The sequence below is a fragment of the Apium graveolens genome, chromosome 8 (assembly GCF_009905375.1).
Source record: "Apium graveolens cultivar Ventura chromosome 8, ASM990537v1, whole genome shotgun sequence".
Classification (NCBI taxonomy): domain Eukaryota; kingdom Viridiplantae; phylum Streptophyta; class Magnoliopsida; order Apiales; family Apiaceae; genus Apium; species Apium graveolens.
Genome location: NC_133654.1, coordinates 4,598,698 through 4,617,773, shown reverse-complemented (window position 1 = coordinate 4,617,773; position 19,076 = coordinate 4,598,698). Strand labels below are relative to the sequence as shown.

Here is a 19,076-nt window from a genome sequence, read left to right as displayed (position 1 = left end):
TCCGATACAAATGGTCTCCAAATATATCATAATTCGAAAGTGGATCCGACTCGAAATTGATTCAATCCGTAGTCGATCTAGAGCCCATCCCGTTATCCGAATTTCTAGAGCCCGTCTCATTATCCGCAAGTTAAATCAAATATATCCGTTATATTACGTTTAAAGTAAGGTCTGGTCTCGGGGTGAAAGTTTAGGCATATCCTACGTTATAAAAAGATTTAATCAAATATATTTAATATATCCGCTTAGAATAAAGTCTGAAATACGCATAATATTAAAATAATGTAACTTTAACACTATTTTAGTATTAAAATTACACTATATATAAAATCAGTTCCACTCTATTTACATTATATCTTACACTAAATGTCTATATAAGAATATGATATTCTTAATTTTTCAAAAGTAGATAAATTATTTGGATATAATAGGATATAAATTGGATACGTGGAAATAAATTTGTTTTTGTTAATAAATTCGAGGCCATAGTAGGAATTATGAATTACATCAAATTTGATGTAAAAATTATACCACATATATTTTTGATACCAAATTTCGTGTCTTACTATCTTGATTTTACACCAAAATTTATATTATTATAGTGTTATAGTATTCTGTTGAAGTTCTTCTCTGAGCAAAAATATTAACATACCCTACCCCGTAAACTCTAACCAGAGAGACCACTTTTTAAAGAACCCTAACTCAGTAAATAATACATAAAATAATTCCCCCTAAAATAGTGTATTAATAATATAAATTTGTTGTGTAATCATCTAGGGAGTAGGGGCCATTAACCCTATATTTTAAAAGATATATGAGTATTTATTGAAATCTATTTTTAAATTTTTAAATATTCAAACATTATATTTTCAATCAAAAATTTATCAATTTAACCACAAAAAAAGCAAATACATTGCGCAAAATTATTTTATTTTTCTATGTAAAAAATTTCATTATATGATATCGAATTCAAATGTAAAATAACCAAAGTCACCTCCACACTTACAGCAAATTACAACCGTCCGATTAAAAACCAAATAAAAACACTAAACACCCCGAACATCAAATATCCACCGTCCGATTAATTCCTAATCACACGGTCGAAAAAATAAATCGTAAAAATTGAAATTTCAAAAGCTAGAGAGGGAGCTACAATCAACACAACACAAACAAACTCTCTCCTCTTCTTGTTACATATACATACAACACTCTTGTATCTATATCATCAATTGAGCTCGATTCAACATTGATTCAATTGAATCTATATATATTTATATCATATATAAATATATATTCATATAATTTATATGTTTATATAATTTATTCGTAAAGTTTCGTTGTTGTTTTCTGTTGTTGAAGGACAGATTTATCGATTCGAGGTGTTGATTTTGGTGCGATGTTGAGATATATAACTGAATTTTAAGTGAACACTGAGAAATTCGTATCGATCTCGTTGAATTTATATTTTGTTGCTGTGAATTGCGAATGGAGCCAAGTGATGGTGTTTCGAAAAAGGCTCCTCAATCGGAGCCTTCATCGAAGAGGCAATTAGATTTCGGAGGTGTTTTGACGAGTGCGATGACATCGGAGAGTAGTGGAAGTGGAGTGTTGGCAGGTAGTCAGTTGAGGCCTGTGGTTCAGCAATTGCCTGTGAAACCGGTTGTAGTGCAAACGCCTGCGATTACGCAGTCGTTGTTGATGCAGATGCAAGCGCAGGCGCAGGGGCCTTATCCGCCCTCGAGGTCTGCGTAATTGTGGAGTTTTGGTGGTTTTGTTGATTGTATTGGTTTGAATTTTGTGTTTCGTGTTTGTTTGTGTTTTATTATTGGTGGTTTTAGGTGTTTGCGGTTCTGGTATTTAACGGAAATGATAATTGGGAATTGGTTTTAGGTGTTTGCGTTTCTGGTATTTAACGGAAAAGATAATTGGGAATTTGTTTATTAAGTGATTTGTTGTTTACTTGGTTTGTTTAGTTAAAGGTTTTTTTATAGTGATTGCTATTAAGTAATTAGTTGTGGATTTGTCGGTCTAAAATTTGAATGTGTTTATGCTTCTGCGTCATCAGGTTTTGCTTCTGAATGGTAAACACCCCCGGAGATGCTGGTGTTGATCCAGTAAATAGCTATTGTCAATTTTGTTAGCATATTCTATTACACAAGTCAGAGTAAACTTTATCAGAAAAGTGTTTATTCATGTCTTACATTTTCTCTCTCTCATTCATGTAAGGGATTTGAATTTTGACCCCAATATTTTGTAAATGTTTTTTTTTATGTAAAATGGGAATGTGTTATGTGATTTGTAGCTTTTTTTGAGTTAACATGACGGATCTTTGCATAGTCATATTCCGATGTGTTTTCCTTGTAGGTTACATGTGGTCTACATGTCAGCATATATGATCCTTCGGGTTTTTTTGTACTTTCTTGAAGAAGCAAAGTGTTTGCTTTTTAGTTTTTTTATTTTTTAACACTAAAATACTGTATCTGTTCTACAGAAAACCAGAATCACCAAAAGCACGCCCAAGACAAAATCCTGAAGTGAAAGACGGTACACCAAAAAAGCAAAAACAGTGTAACTGCAAACATTCCCGTTGCTTGAAGCTGTAAGTATTGCTAACACCTCTCATTTGGCTTGTAAGATCTGTAAGTCCGTTGCTTGAGAGAAATGGACATCGTACAATACCTTTTTACATATTACTCAAATAAATGTAGTGTCTGGGTTACGAACTTACTATAATGGCAGTAATAGATTAAAAGTACTATATAGTGGCATGTGCAATGATGGTATACATTGTGTAATGACTAATGACTTTCCGTTGGCTGGTATGAGTATGGTCAGTAGAACCTTAGCCAACTCAGGGCAAGAACTTGATAGGTTTCACTTACTTACAGTCCCAAACCCGGTGTTCGTGGCTGCTGGGTTTGGATTACATATAGTTTACTATGCCACTTTATGTTAAAAGAATATATTTCTTACACTTTGGAAAAAACCTCTCGTGGTTGCAATTTGGGTATTAGTTTGCAACCCTTGTCTTAAGGTTGGAGTATGGTACTTGGTAGTTCATTTAGTGGCGGTTTCAAGCATTGACATCTAATTCCTCCTCTAATTAACAGTAGATGACCTTTTTGAATACATTAATATACTGTTAATTTGCATTTTTTGGGTTTTAACTTGAGTTTGATTTTAATCTTATTTTGTTAATGTGGTGGTCAGATATTGCGAGTGCTTTGCATCCGGAATATATTGTGATGGTTGCAACTGTGTACATTGTCATAATAATGTTGAAAATGAGCCTGCCAGACGAGAAGCTGTTGAAGCTACTCTGGAACGCAATCCAAATGCATTTCGACCAAAAATAGCTAGCAGCCCACATGGTACTCGAGATAATAGGGTATGCGATTTGTGAATTTTATTGTTCTTATATTTAGTATAAGTTCTATCTCTCAAGCTCTAAGGTTGCAGTTTATATAGCAACTCCATGTCCAATACAATTAGCTCCAACACTAAACCTGCTACATATTTTCAGGATGTGTTGCACCTTAAAGTTTAATGTGCAATCTTTAATATATGGGAATTGGGTTACATATGATTCTGCACACACAATTAATGGTCAAGTGGGTCAACCTTGTACATCTTTATTTTAAGTTGAGAAATATGATGCATGATAAGGAACTAAATCTTTTGGAGGTAGTATTGTCTAGATGTTTAAATATATTTTAAACTTACTGTTGTCTAGAAAGAAGAGAAAGTAGTGTTATAACCCCTGTTGTCGGCACTATTTGTGGCTTATTCAATGTTTAATTTTACTAGAGGTTTCACAGTTGGACAGCATAATGGAATTGCGTGAATGCTGTTTTTTAACAACTTACTTTTGTCTTAAGTTTCTGATCTACCGATGTTTTTACTCGCATCACCATTACAAACTTTATCTTGCAAGGTCTCTCGTAATTTATAATACCATTGCCTATAATAACCATCGTCTTATGATAATTTAAGGTTTAATGATTATTGAAGGTGGTCTTTTAGCTATAGGTGCCAATTTTGTTGTTTAGTTATACATCAAAGATGGGAATATCTGGTCAAGTTTACATATCCTGTCAATTAACTTTTGTTTTGGCATTTTGCATATCCTGGTCGAGAACAAAGTTTCTAAACGTATTCAAAGGATATGCTTGTGCATCAATTCTCAACCAGCTTTAGTCTGTAGAAACAACCTGAAAAATTATCTTGAGCTTGAGTGGTTTCTCATGTTTGGCTCCTTGCTTGCATATGTGTTTGGTTGGGTAGGATGGAATAAAGGTGTGAATATGATGAAAAATATAAAGAAAACCGGAGGGGAGAGATAGGTTAGGATAAGATGATCGTGCAGATTTATAATGATATTTAAAGGATATGAGTGGAAGGCAGGAATGACCTTTGTATATAAGATTGAACGACTTCTAGTTTAGACTTGTAAGATAATATAGAGGAAGGGGTCTAGTGCGTAAATGTCCAGAAGAAGTTTATATTCTTTTGAAAAGAACTCTATCCTTGCACTTTTTCGTGATCAAAGTTCCTCAAAATAAATAAATTATTGAATCCAAATAATAAACAATCAATAGTACCCCTAACACAATTTTATGTAGTCACTGGCACTTTTAAAATGCTCTGCATATTTGTACTATCAGTTGGCTGCAAAAAAACTTGAAAGACATTCTTCATTATTTCTGAACTGATACTAGTTCAAGTTACTAAAAAAAAATACAATCAGTTTATATTCTTCTGGAATACTTGATAAATTTTACACTTTATGTAGGAGGAAGCTGGTGAAGGTTTAGTATTGGCAAAGCATAATAAAGGATGTCATTGCAAAAAATCAGGGTGCCTGAAGAAGTACTGTGAGTGCTTTCAAGCCAACATTCTTTGCTCTGAAAACTGTAGGTGCATGGACTGCAAGAATTTTGAAGGAAGTGAAGAGAGGCAGGCCCTCTTTCATGGTGATCATGCCAACAACATTGCATTTATGCATCAGGCAGCAAATGCTGCCATTACAGGAGCGATTGGATCTTCTGGTTACGGAACTCCTCCGCTGTTCAAGAAGAGGAAAGGGCAGGAAATCTTGTTTGGTTCAACAGCAAAAGATTCGTCTATTCACAGGAACCAACAATTTCAGCAGGTATTTTTTTAGTCTCGGCCCCTCTGACATGTTTTTAGACCTTATGACCATTTTAATAACTATTATACGTGAAAAAAGAAGTATCTACTTGTTATTTGTGACTGTGGTATTCCTGGGTATTCTGCCTTGTGTCCAAATGACTGTGACATAAGCGTCCTAATATTATAATTGTCATGGTACTGGGAGGAAAGCTTATACATTAATCATAACAGAAGATGATTTTTTAAAAAGGTACTGGGTAGAAAGGTAACTCAAAATATAGTAAGAAATATGGGGACCTGTATTAAATTCTACATTGTGATGTTTGATGATTTATAGATAAATATATTTATTTATTTGACAGACGAATCTCTTCGGTGGACCTGCCCCTTCATCTTTATCTTCCAATCCTGATACCAGTGTCAGCAACTGTGCACCCGTGGGTCCTTCAAAATCATACAGGTACGAATAGTAGTGCTTGTCAAGTTTATTTAGATGATTTTTACCAATGATCAACATTTGTTACGAGTCACTTGTTAATAAAATTAGCTTACGACATGGTTTCAGGTCTCTTCTGGAAGGTCTAGTTCAACCCGCGGATTTGAAGCAACTTTGCTCTGTTCTAGTGGTATATACAGGAGAAACTGGCAAGATAATCGAAGGTATATATACTTGCACCTATGACCGATACTTCACGAGTAAAGTCAATGATCTTTTGCCTGCTGAATGCAATAAATTTTTTGGGTAAATTGTATCTTTCAATATTATATTCGAAACACCATAACGAAGAACACATTCGAACTCCAGTTCTGAAAATTTAATAACAAGATAAATTGAGTAAGCATGTGATGGGCCAAAATGACACTTTATTTGACCTTGACCCACCCTTAAAGTTTTCGGAGCATATTTATCATACTGGTCTTTAAGCTGCTCTTGAGAAACTTCCATGTACTATAAGCAGGACCTCTGACTATCCACTTATCTAGAAAATGTACATTATTCAATCCTTGGCATTCAAGGTGTGTGCACTATAATAATGAGGCCCGCCAAAGATTTGGTTACCTCCACAAGTGAGCTTTTATGTGTCTGTATATAATGAGCCTATATGTTTTAAAGAAATGGGAAGTGGAATGTATTTATTGTTAAAGGAGAAATGTTGAAGTACCCAGCTACAGAGGTATACTTAAAAGTACATATACTTCTAATTTAAATGTATAAACTATTTGTTTGTTTTGGAATGTGTTTCCCTAAATTATATGAAAAAAATATTATTCTCTTCTTTTCACCAAGCAGATGAGCATGAGTTCTTCTAATTTACTATCTGAGAACTATAGATCATTAATCTAATTATATTCAGCGAACTACACATGTTAGCTAACTATAACTCAACTAGTATGGGGAAAATATTGTTGCCCTGAATACAAGTATCATCATAGTACAATCCATATATGTATTTCTGTTAATTTGTACTTCTTATTACAGATAGAAATGCTATGGAAAAGCAAGCTGAAGATCATAAAGAAAATTCCCTCACTTCATCGAATCAAGAACAGTGTCAAAGCAGGAGGGAATTTGATGCTGAAAGATCAGTAATTGATGATCATTCGGGTGCTAACCAAACCGAAAAAGTTGTACCCAATGAGTCCAGTTCTGATGGTGCTGATCTATCCAATGGAAGGCCGATGTCCCCTGGAACACTGGCTTTGATGTGTGATGAACAAGATACAGTGTTTGCTGCTTCCCAAAATGGGGGAATCGGCCATGGCGATAATACAGCCTCTCAGTTGCCGGAAGGAGAAGGCTTGACGGAAACATATGTTGAACAAGAAAGAATTATATTAACAAAGTTTCGAGATTGTCTGAACAAGCTCATTACCTTGGGGCAGATAAAAGGTAAGTCTCTTGTCCAATTGTTCAATATTGTGTTTGCGCATTTAATTACTCCACTTGTACATGAATCATAAGTTGTCGTTTAGGCTCTTTGATGAAAATGGTGAAGGCAGGGCTGTCAACAAGATAAGAAACTAATTTTGGTTTTCATTTCTTGTAAAAAACTTGCTCCGTTCCTATTTAAATGTCCTTCTGGATAAAGACTCAGCCAAATTGATCAAACTTTGACCAAAAATTTTCTTATATTTTGTTATAATCAAGTAAAATTCATATATATATATGAAACTGTGTTTACTGTATCTATATACATTATTTAAAAATTATATGGTCACATGCTGGATCCTCTGAATTGTTGTGTTTATTGTCTATCTTGCAGAAAGGAAATGTTCCACCATGGCTCAAACTGAATCAGAAGATCAAAGTAATGCTCTCAGAAATACCCCTGCAAATGCTAGTACAGGAACCATAAATCACCAAGGGCCTTTTAGCAATGGTGTCCCTGCACATTCAACGCTTCCACCTGTGTCGATGGTACCTCGAACGGTTAACTCAGCATCACTATCCGCTGCTTCTGATAATAACCTACAGCCTAAAATTCCATTTAGTGCTGAGAATGGAACTTCGAAACAGTAGTGAGAAATTGTTGTAAAAAGTTAGGATGGGATTATTGCCAAAATTGCTTCTGCATCTCTGTAGTTCTTATCTTTCTTTGTTGATGCAGCTGCTAAATTATACCTAGGCCTCATTTTTGAATTGACCAGGATCTGACCTTTTGCCTACCAGTATTTACAAATTTAAACCGTAATCGGGTTAAATTGACATACTTCTGCCACAACTACATTTCAGTAGACAACTAAATGATTCGAGTTTAATGCATGTTACATACATAGGTGGAAAACATGCGCAGTTCTTTTCTAAAGGAGCTTCGTATAAGTTATGCTGATAAATATGTAAGAAATACATTCCATTTGAAGATTAATAGCAGAGATGATAAACACGTATACAGTAAACATAGATAACGGAAAAGAACGTAAGAACTACGCATAAAAATGGTCCAATGGCAGGAGCGAATATATAAGAATGAATTGGCTTTATAGCAAATGAACGGTGTTCTAAAAATCCCCGATTCAACCGATTAATTTCCTACAAAATATCCTACCGACTGAAATCCGATTAATTTTTACGAATTTTTCTTTATTGCAGTATATATAATTATTTATTAAAATTAAAATATTATATTAATTTAAATATGAGTAAGTATAGAAATTATGATATAATAAATATGTATTTTGTTAATAAATAACTAATATAATGATAATAATATATTAAATATAATTTAATATTATAATATATCCGATTTTTACTCCAATTAATCATTTCAATTAATCCCCGATTTTCAATTAATCCTAGATTGGTAACTCGACCGATCTTCCCCTATTTCTGATTTTTAAAACACTGCAAATGAATAAATAAACCTAACTAAACCTACAAAGCATTCCCAGGACATGAAAAAATTCACCAACGATTGAGTCTGTGCAGTTAAAAAATAAAGAGATATGCTAGAGTTCTGTGAAGGACAAATTTAGCCTATTTTTATATAAAATTGACAAAAATAACCAATTTCTGAAAAGTAGGATAGCCAACTGTCAGTGGAGTATCCACTTTATATAAGATACCCAACTGACATTGGAGTATCCCATATATGAAATACCCAACTACTCGTGGAGTATCTTATACAAATTGGATACCCAACTGACAGTGGAGTATTCAATCGGCCAAAATTGACCACTTTTTTCGGAATGACTATTTTTGTTAAATTTTTTCAAAAATCGGCTATTTTTGTCATTTTTTCTTCCAAAATCGGTACCGAATACATAGTTGGCACACTTTGATTAGTTGTATAAATCACCAAGGAGAGCCCTCCCGCACTCCTGTATGCACATGCTGACCACGAAATCAAAAATTAATACGGCATTCAGGAACAATTTTGGGAATCCCTAGCTCGGCTCCAATATACAATATCTTGAGAAAAATGAATCAGAGAAAAAAAAATCTTCCTGTAAAATGGGATTAAGGTCTCTTCATGAGAGAAAATAAGTAGCAATATGAACTTTGCATATACCATAATCTTGTATTAACATTCTGACAAACACTGGATACACCATTCCATAATCAGGACCAGTCGGAAACTATAATTGCATAAAGGAGGAAAGGAGGAAATACTTTTATGTTCAATAAAATCTCAAACGCAATAGCAGTTGATACAAGTTATATCGACTTCTAGACATATAAATGTAAGCTTTCTAGAAGACAATATAAGATGCTTCTCTTTATCTTCACAAGCACCATAAGAAACTACTTTATTTGTCGTAAGGACTCAAAACGCTGTTCTTATCTTCTCACCATACCGGACTTTATTTGTGATAAGGACTTACAAAACACCGGATTTCTCTAAAGACTGGTGTAGATGAGTTTCTCAAAGACGGGACATTGATGTTGAAGATGTAACCGGTGCACTCTGCAGGCAAAAAAATGAAGCATCAGGAGCCTGGATGTGACTTGTAAGTACAAAGGGAGCCTTTAAGCTAGCATCATTAAAATAATAACAAAAAAAGTACTACACTGTTTCGTCACAGAAAATTAGCAAAGCTAAATGTGCACTTTACAAGTTTGCTTCGTTATACTAAATAAAAAGAGTTCATGTGTTTAGAGGGTATATGTGAGAGAATTATTGCCAAGATGGCATTCTAAAGTAAAGGTTTTATATACTATGGGTGTATAGAGATATAAATGAAAGAATAGTTACCAATGGTACGCCTCTTGTTGCTCTTTCTTCCAAAAATCTTGATGGTTTGAAGAAACTACCATATACTTCTGTCCACTTCTTTAGGCTTGTATATATGTGTTTGGGCCCAACTGTGTCTGCCCAAAACACAATCCCACCACTGCCAAGTTGCCAACATTTGTTGATACATCAAGATTTGTTATAAGTAACATCATGCCAACAAGATTAGACATATGAAAACGAAGTGATCATTAACATTTTACATTTTAATTTGCACATTTCGATTAACCTTAATTACATGGGATTCTGCGGGCCTGTGAGTACTTGTAAAGAACTTGTACTACCTAATTTGAGGAATTTTAGTCTATCCAAAGCATTCCACCCATCACCAGTTAAAATGTAATTAAAGATGATACTCTAGAGACTAGACTAGTAATCTTGTCCGAGAGGTACAAGTTTCACACCCTAGAAGACGTGTTTGCTTGGTTTATTTGTCAAAAATTCGGCAGTAATGCTTTGACACAATATCTGATAAAATAGGGTTGAAATAACATAGAAATGAGAAATACATCACCCGTCCGAGGATCACAATCCCATAAAACAAACATGGCACCAATCTCCAGGTAAATATGTAGTTAAAGATAATAGTCGTGACTAGTAGTCTGTCCGAGAGGTACAAGTGACATACCCTATAATACGCGTTTGCTTGGTTTATTTGTCAAATATTCGGCAGGAATGTTTTGACACAATATTGGATAACATAAGGTTGAAATTACATAGAAAATGAAAGCAAATACACCACCAGTTACAATCCCACAAGACAAAAATGGCCTACCAACAAATATTAATATTATTAACCTTTCCTGCCACATTTAAAATACAGATATATTCATTAAAAGAATATAAAGGGGGCCCAGAGATAATGATTTTAGAGTATTTCCCCTCATGATGAACCTTAAAGGCTCAAATAGAAACTAATTGATACATTATCTAACTTGGTTCTCGCAATTTCCTAACAAACAAAAAGCTATAGCCCTAATATCGTACAAGTTCAAATCCCGAGTTCCAAAGTTCAGAAATTTAACCAAGTAAAACAATATAGGTTTGGTCCTAATGTAACATTTCACTACTGTTCAAATATTGGTTTATATTGCATATTTACTTGTATTACTTTGCACCAAAACGATAAATTGAAAACCAACATTTGAATTAATTTACGACTCCATATCCAGAACTTTTGTCTTGGTGTAACATCATATTTTTGTTGCAGCATTTTCATGATTAAACAAGTGATTGTCATGAACTAAAAAAGTTACAAAAGAAACACTAAAAGAATATTAATCGCATGGCAAATGTCATAATATGAAGCAAATTATACAAAAAACGGAAGAATTTTATATAACTTTCAGCAGATCATAGGAATATTTACGAAGATCAAAACAATTTTACTAAATAATTGCAGCAAGAGTGAACTTGGTGATGTAAATATATGTTTACTCACCGATAAGAGGGAAAACTCATCCCAAGGACAGACGCGACATCAAGGTCGGATGCACGGACAACAAATCCTTCATCGAGAACACGACATGCCTCATTCACAACAGGAAAGAGGATCATCTCCACAACTTCTTTATCAGTGATTGTTATAGGCTGCAACATAATGTTTATACATCAGTAACTATTTCCAATCCAAGTTTACTCTACATTGCTTATATAATTACACAAAATAAAAGTCTTCAACTAAAAGAAACAACTATCTTACTAGAAAATCAGAAAATCTTTTCACACTGCTTAACATACCTTTCCTCCGGGCATAATATTCGTGGTCCTTCTAGCTTCCTCTATAATTGGAAGTACTGAAGAATCTGGTTTTGGCTTGCTTCCCTTCTGATAAATGTAGTATCCTTTTCCGTTATTTTTACCTGTGAAATGCATGTCAGAAACAGAGATGCAACACAAAACATAAGAACAAAAACAGAGAAAAAGATGGTCATAATTACCATTGCGTCCATCTTTTATCATAAGGTCAACCAAAGGAGACCTAAATGTGCGATCAGGAAAAGCATCTGCAAATATCTTTGATACAGCAACAGCCACTCCGTATCCAGCTAAATCCTGAAGCCTGCAAGTATTTGAAAGGGATTTAGAAATATTCAACCATTTTGTTCCTTTTAAAAGAGGATATATAATAAAACCATTGATTATGAATTACACTTTATTACTACTACAAAATTTCTAACAAATTACTGAATAGTGCATATACAGTTACAAAGATTTGCATCATATTCCCTATAACAATCATGTAGGACCCCCCCCCCCAACATCCAAATAACTACAAGCATGATCATGCTGTCATCTTTTGCCTTACATTCATGCGTTAACTCACACACGCACACATTTTTGCCCTGTATGCACACCAAAATTGAATTTGTTGTTGAAAGAGAGGAACATTACTGAAATGGACCCATGGGAAGGCCAAAGCTGCTGATCAATCTCTCAATTCTGAAAACATCTACTCCCAAGTTGACTAAGATATGTGCACTCTGGGTATATGGAAAAAAGGTCCGATTGACAGCAAATCCTGCACAGTTTCCCACCACAACTGGAACTTTTTTGATGGCTTTACCAACTGCCATAAGATCAAGAACTACTTGCGCCGAAGTTTTCTCCGTCCGCACAATCTCCAGAAGAGGCATCACATGGGCAGGACTGTTCAGTGTTCAGTATGAAATAATTTTAGTTCAGAAGATAACACATCAGTAAAAAAGTTCTTATGCATATCAAAGATGAAGTATCTAATTTGTAAAAACATAACGACGAGGAAAAACGCGAAATGTGTTTCCTTAGGTGTGAAGGGGAAAAAATTCTGCATTAACCGGATAATTCTGAATATTAATGAGGCATATAAACAATACAATATTAACATTTTTTACGGGAAGAAAAAACTATTTTAATCGAGTGCTAAGACAACAATCAGGCAGCTGAGGACACAACTTGTTATGTGTGATGCTAGAGTGATGGGATGATCTTTTATTACCCAAAAATTAATTGTGAGTATTTGTGATGCACCAAAACATCAAGAAAGAAATTAAAGGGCAAAAGAGTAATAACACCAGAAGTCAAGTAAAAACAAGTCAAACAGATAGCCGGGGGTAAAAAGGGAAATGCAGAGAAAGTAAAGAGGGGTGAACAGTAATATAGGGGAGGAAAATTAGGGTTTTGGCTTATCGTAAGTGTAGTAATAATTATCTACTGAGACTTGGAGAGATCTGGCCTCTCGAAAGCCCAGCTTGTTCATCTCATTTTAATGAATGTCACTATTTATTTTAGTAAAACGTTGCATCTATTATTTTATGTGTTAATTCTGAGTTAAATAGTAGTAAATCCATCACAGTATCACATGGGCAGGACTGTTCAGTGTTCAGTATGAAATAATTTTAGTTCAGAAGATAACACATCAGTAAAAAAGTTCTTATGCATATCAAAGATGAAGTATCTAATTTGTAAAAACATAACGACGAGGAAAAACGCGAAATGTGTTTCCTTAGGTGTGAAGGGGAAAAAATTCTGCATTAACCGGATAATTCTGAATATTAATGAGGCATATAAACAATACAATATTAACATTTTTTACGGGAAGAAAAAACTATTTTAATCGAGTGCTAAGACAACAATCAGGCAGCTGAGGACACAACTTGTTATGTGTGATGCTAGAGTGATGGGATGATCTTTTATTACCCAAAAATTAATTGTGAGTATTTGTGATGCACCAAAACATCAAGAAAGAAATTAAAGGGCAAAAGAGTAATAACACCAGAAGTCAAGTAAAAACAAGTCAAACAGATAGCCGGGGGTAAAAAGGGAAATGCAGAGAAAGTAAAGAGGGGTGAACAGTAATATAGGGGAGGAAAATTAGGGTTTTGGCTTATCGTAAGTGTAGTAATAATTATCTACTGAGACTTGGAGAGATCTGGCCTCTCGAAAGCCCAGCTTGTTCATCTCATTTTAATGAATGTCACTATTTATTTTAGTAAAACGTTGCATCTATTATTTTATGTGTTAATTCTGAGTTAAATAGTAGTAAATCCATCACAGTATCACATGGGCAGGACTGTTCAGTGTTCAGTATGAAATAATTTTAGTTCAGAAGATAACACATCAGTAAAAAAGTTCTTATGCATATCAAAGATGAAGTATCTAATTTGTAAAAACATAACGACGAGGAAAAACGCGAAATGTGTTTCCTTAGGTGTGAAGGGGAAAAAATTCTGCATTAACCGGATAATTCTGAATATTAATGAGGCATATAAACAATACAATATTAACATTTTTTACGGGAAGAAAAAACTATTTTAATCGAGTGCTAAGACAACAATCAGGCAGCTGAGGACACAACTTGTTATGTGTGATGCTAGAGTGATGGGATGATCTTTTATTACCCAAAAATTAATTGTGAGTATTTGTGATGCACCAAAACATCAAGAAAGAAATTAAAGGGCAAAAGAGTAATAACACCAGAAGTCAAGTAAAAACAAGTCAAACAGATAGCCGGGGGTAAAAAGGGAAATGCAGAGAAAGTAAAGAGGGGTGAACAGTAATATAGGGGAGGAAAATTAGGGTTTTGGCTTATCGTAAGTGTAGTAATAATTATCTATTGAGACTTGGAGAGATCTGGCCTCTCGAAAGCCCAGCTTGTTCATCTCATTTTAATGAATGTCACTATTTATTTTAGTAAAACGTTGCATCTATTATTTTATGTGTTAATTCTGAGTTAAATAGTAGTAAATCCATCACAGTATTGTCAGAAAAATTTGAATGAAAATGATAGGCAGGAGAATTTATACCTCTGTAATTTCAAGATATAAAAGATTGCTACAGTAATTTGCATTATATCGCACATTTCAAAGGGAGAAGTACACAATACGAGCTTAAAAGGAAGAGTTTATGAAAAAGTAACCTAAAAAAGTGAGCCCCCACTATCCTGTCCTGTGACCGTGTCTTTTCTCCAATTACGTTGAGGTCGATTGTAGAAGTGTTGGATGCCAAAATACAGTGGGGAGGGCAGGCTTTCTCAATCTCACTAAATATCTTTTGTTTTAGTGGAATACTTTCTATGACAGCCTGCAAACAAATGGTAGTAGTGCTAATTACATTGCACAGGATGCAAAAAGCACAAACTAAGCAAAATTTTAACAATTTCATAACTTAATAATATCCAAGCAAGTTGACAAAAAAGTAAATATTGTAACAAGTACTAGGGAATTAGTTGTAGACATATTGCAATCCTATATGAAAAAATGAAGCATACCTCAATGACCATATCTACATCTTTGAATTCTGAATAGTCCAATACACCTTTGAGCAATGTTAAAGCTTTTTCTGCTTTATCTTTTGTCAACTTTTTTCTAGTTACTAAGCCTTGAACATTAACTGTCAAATAGATCATATCGTTAAAGCAAAAAAAGCCTTAAATACAATATCCTTAAAGCTGACCACAGTCAGAAGAAAAAAAATTGAAATGGATGCATGATAACTTTATACATTTGAGCAAATTTCTGGCGGAAGTATATGTAGACTATATCCATAGAAGTAAGAAATATTTCATTAATTTTACTAGTTACCTTCAATCATTTTTATTCCTTTAGAAAGAAAATCAGAATTGATTTCCTTGAGCACAACATATATGTTGCTCAATATAAGAGCTGTTGCTATTCCTGAACCCATGAGACCACCACCAATTACAGCAACTTTCTTTATAGGCTTTGGTTTGAGGCCAATGTCCGTAACATTAGGTACCTGACAACATAAGGACCTCCCAGTCATCATATAGAAACCAAACTTGGGAAAATACAAACAATAAGGCAAACATACTAATAGAAATACAGGCTCTAAGAAACTTCACATACATTTTCTGCATACCTAATGAGGAAAAATGTAGATTTCCCTTATTGACATTCTAATATAATATCTACTTCAGCATGAAGCAGAAAATTATGGGCTATATGTCAACAACAAATGTTTGTAATTCTCTTGTTGAGGAACGAGAGCTAAGTTGGCTGTTATCGATTACTCTATTTTCACAGTCAATTTAAATCCACAAATATCAAATCATAGTTAGAAACTGAAGAAGGGTAATAGTGATCCTTATGCTTTAAGATACATAAACGATACTTATATTATTTACAAGTAATGTACCTTGGATGTTGCACGTTGAGCAAAAAAGACATGAACCAGACCTCTCGAAGTGTCTGTTAGCACCAACTCCTTAAACACAGCAGACTCCTGCAAAAAAATATTGTATCATTATTCAGATTGCACATAAACTAAAAAAAATACATGAAAAATAATTTCCATTAAAAGCCAATAATTATCGCCCTTTATCACCCCAGCACTTGAACTATCCAACAACCTACTCCTGTGCTAGAAAAACAAGGTATCTTATATTGTTTACAGCATTGGCAATTTGAATACAGGACATCTACATTTGTCAAAAACATGTGCGAGATAAAGTAAGTTTCAGGGAATCGTTGACAAATTGACAACTGAACATTCTCTAATACTTCCCAGAGGGGGAACTATCTAGTACAAATGCATTAGTAAGGTTACCTTTAGTACTCCACTATATCCTCCTTGAACTACCCCTTCATGGATTACGTCAAGGCATGCCTGATGCTGAGGCATGTTAGGAGCAGTACGTTTGACTTGTTCTCTTGCAACTCTTATTATTTCATTTGCTTCTGAAAGAGAACCAAGCTTATCTGTCCTTTGAAGGGAACTTATCCAAGGTTTGCGCCTGTCTGCAATATCTGATGCCCACTGCCGAGATACTTTAAGCAATTCGTCAGGGGACACGATGGCATCAATAAGTCCTAGCTTCTTTCCTTCTTCAGACAATATTGACTTAGAGAACTGCAAAAATGACTTTTCTCATTAACAATCTGAATATATATCATTTATATATAAACATGACCAGGCGGATCTTCAAAAAGTGACCAGTTATCGGAAGTAATGTCGGAATGGGAGAGGTAATCCCTCAAAAAATAACTAGATGCTAAAGAGCAATGATATTTATATCAATGCATTATCAACATTTTGTAATTATGTCTTTACATGGCTCGATATATACCATCCAACTAGTTTGTGACAAAAGCAAATAGGTTTTGTTAGCTGAGTTGAACCTATATTAGATTCAGGTACCTATATTCTAGTTTACTTTATTGATGCACCACAGGTTATTCAAAACAAAATTTGGCATCCTCCATTACCAAACAATTTTTACACAGAAGGTAACCTACTGATGTGTCTTGAGACTTGAAAAAAAATAATACCTTTCTAATTAAAAGTTTCGTCCACAATGTAACAGGAAAGGAGGCTTACCAGCATCATCTCAATTGCCTTTGGAAGTCCTACAAGCCTAGGAAGCCGTTGTGTACCTGTAGCAATAACCACAAATTAGGGTGCTCGCCCAAACAACCTTGGGTCCTTAAAACAATAAAATATATATAAACTTGGAAACTGCACCTCCAAATCCAGGAATAACTCCAAGCGTCAATTCAGGCAAACCTAGTTGAGCTCTAGGTGCTGCAATACGCGCATGGCATCCCTGGATAAAGCGAAAAGATGTTAACATGATGTACTAAACTTTTACAAACCCGACTAAATTAAAGATCAATCTATCCTCAAATACAAATGGTACAAACCAGTGCCAATTCCAAGCCACCTCCAAGTGCAAGTCCTTGTACAGCAGCAACAACAGGTTTTTTCGCATCTAAATCAACAAATTCACATCGATAAGTACCTCCATTCAACATTTCTTCCTCAACACTAACTGAATCACCAAAAAATAGTATTTTTACAAAAAATGCAAAATTGTAAATACCTTCAATTGTGTTAACCACGAGATCAACGGATACATCAGGTAATTGAGATGGATCACCTGCCAGTTTAATACAAAAAACAATCAGTTTTAAACGATCACCCTCAAGCTTTCATTAGATTAGGACTACCTCAACTAATCACAGTACCAGTTTTATGAACTCTCTGGAAAACATTAATATCAAAACCTCCGGAAAACCTTCCTCCTCCACCTACAATTCAAAATTCATTATCCACAACTTAAATAAAAAACACTCTGAACACTTAATTAACCTAAATTCAGCTCAAATATCAAACATTACCGGTTAAAACAATAGCCTTCACATCATCTCTCCTCGTAGCTTCCGAGAATTTCTCCTTCAATCCAGCCAAAACTTACACACACAAAATACAACATATCAACAACAAAATGTAACAAAACAACAAAACGCCCCAAATTGATCGGGACTTTAAGTGCAATCACGATCGATACATAAAGTTGTATATATAAATCAACATATCATTATATCAACAATAGAGTAAGCAACTACAAAATCACATTCAATATATAAAGATATTCAGTAAGAAAGAACTAACAATAAAATCAACATATCAACGATCTCTCTCTCCTCAATTACAACATATTATATGTAACGGCCTCTGCTCTCTCACTCTAATCTCTCTCTCTCTCTCTCTCTCTCTCTCTCTCTCTCTCTTCCTTCTCTCTCTCTCTCTCTCTCTCTCTTCTCTCCCTCTCTCCCTCTCTCTCTCTAGTAAGTATAGAATCAGTAACAACAAACTCAAAAATTAACAACAAAGCACGCATAATTTATCAGAAATGAAATGATCGAAAATAGATACAAAAGTTGTAAGTATAGGGATAAATACTTGGAAGAGCTAAAGCATTGACAGGAGGATTATGAATAGTGATCACTGCAACGGCGTCGTTTCCGACCTCCATCGTCACACGAGGCACCGCCATTTCGAGAATATGAAAAAATTAAGCAGAAAAAGAGCTTATAAGTTTCTAACACAAATAATCAACGGGGAGATGCAAAAGCGTGTAAGTTATGTTTGACTGTGATATATATAGATATACGATCATTCCATGATTGGATAAGTTACGAAAATATCCTCTTTGTTTTCTTTTATTTGTCATTTTAATTTTTGCACACTATGCCTTTTGATCGTTTAGTTAAAAAAATTCTAAATTAAAATATAAGTTATCTACTTTAATTTATAAAATTGAAAATTTTATAAACGATAATTCGAACTAACCGATCATAATACATTAAAATATACGTAAAAGTTAGAGTGACAAATAAAAAAACAAATAAAAAATAGAGAGAATAATAAAAAAATTGTTTCATATTTTTTTTGTAATTTAATATGTACGTATAAGGTTGTTCACAGATT

General features: G+C 34.2%; 2 protein-coding genes across 2 annotated transcripts; one reads left to right on the top strand and one right to left on the bottom strand.

The window, feature by feature from the left end:
* The first annotated feature begins 1,154 nt into the window (after positions 1–1,154).
* On the top strand, positions 1,155–7,800 carry LOC141678475 (protein tesmin/TSO1-like CXC 5). The gene is made up of 8 exons (XM_074484808.1): positions 1,155–1,742; positions 2,492–2,599; positions 3,211–3,388; positions 4,793–5,152; positions 5,496–5,593; positions 5,699–5,793; positions 6,614–7,024; positions 7,398–7,800. The coding sequence occupies exons 1-8, from the start codon at positions 1,486–1,488 to the stop codon at positions 7,652–7,654; spliced, it is 1,764 nt and encodes a 587-aa protein (XP_074340909.1). The 5' UTR covers positions 1,155–1,485; the 3' UTR covers positions 7,655–7,800.
* A 1,315-nt stretch (positions 7,801–9,115) lies between these two features.
* On the bottom strand, positions 9,116–18,726 carry LOC141681040 (peroxisomal fatty acid beta-oxidation multifunctional protein AIM1). Its single transcript, XM_074487102.1, has 18 exons — positions 18,549–18,726; positions 17,984–18,055; positions 17,831–17,893; positions 17,686–17,742; positions 17,507–17,574; positions 17,328–17,409; positions 17,184–17,239; positions 16,413–16,715; positions 16,002–16,088; positions 15,428–15,602; positions 15,115–15,236; positions 14,764–14,927; positions 12,261–12,515; positions 11,807–11,928; positions 11,607–11,728; positions 11,308–11,456; positions 9,828–9,966; positions 9,116–9,539 (listed from the first exon to the last, which is right to left on the bottom strand). Exons 1-18 carry the CDS (start codon positions 18,640–18,642, stop codon positions 9,498–9,500), a joined length of 2,172 nt encoding a protein of 723 aa, XP_074343203.1. The 5' UTR covers positions 18,643–18,726; the 3' UTR covers positions 9,116–9,497.
* Between the last annotated feature and the right edge of the window lie 350 nt (positions 18,727–19,076).

Coding starts and splice junctions, on each gene's coding strand:
- LOC141681040 (XM_074487102.1), bottom strand. CDS start 18,642: ATGGCGGTGCCTCGTGTGACGATGGAGGTCGGAAACGACGCCGTTGCA. Junction 17,240..17,327: donor AGTTATTCCTGGATTTGGAG/GTGCAGTTTCCA, acceptor TTATTGCTACAG/GTACACAACGGCTTCCTAGG. Junction 11,729..11,806: donor GATAAAAGATGGACGCAATG/GTAATTATGACC, acceptor TGCATTTCACAG/GTAAAAATAACGGAAAAGGA.
- LOC141678475 (XM_074484808.1), top strand. CDS start 1,486: ATGGAGCCAAGTGATGGTGTTTCGAAAAAGGCTCCTCAATCGGAGCCT. Junction 1,743..2,491: donor GGGCCTTATCCGCCCTCGAG/GTCTGCGTAATT, acceptor TCTGTTCTACAG/AAAACCAGAATCACCAAAAG. Junction 3,389..4,792: donor ATGGTACTCGAGATAATAGG/GTATGCGATTTG, acceptor CACTTTATGTAG/GAGGAAGCTGGTGAAGGTTT.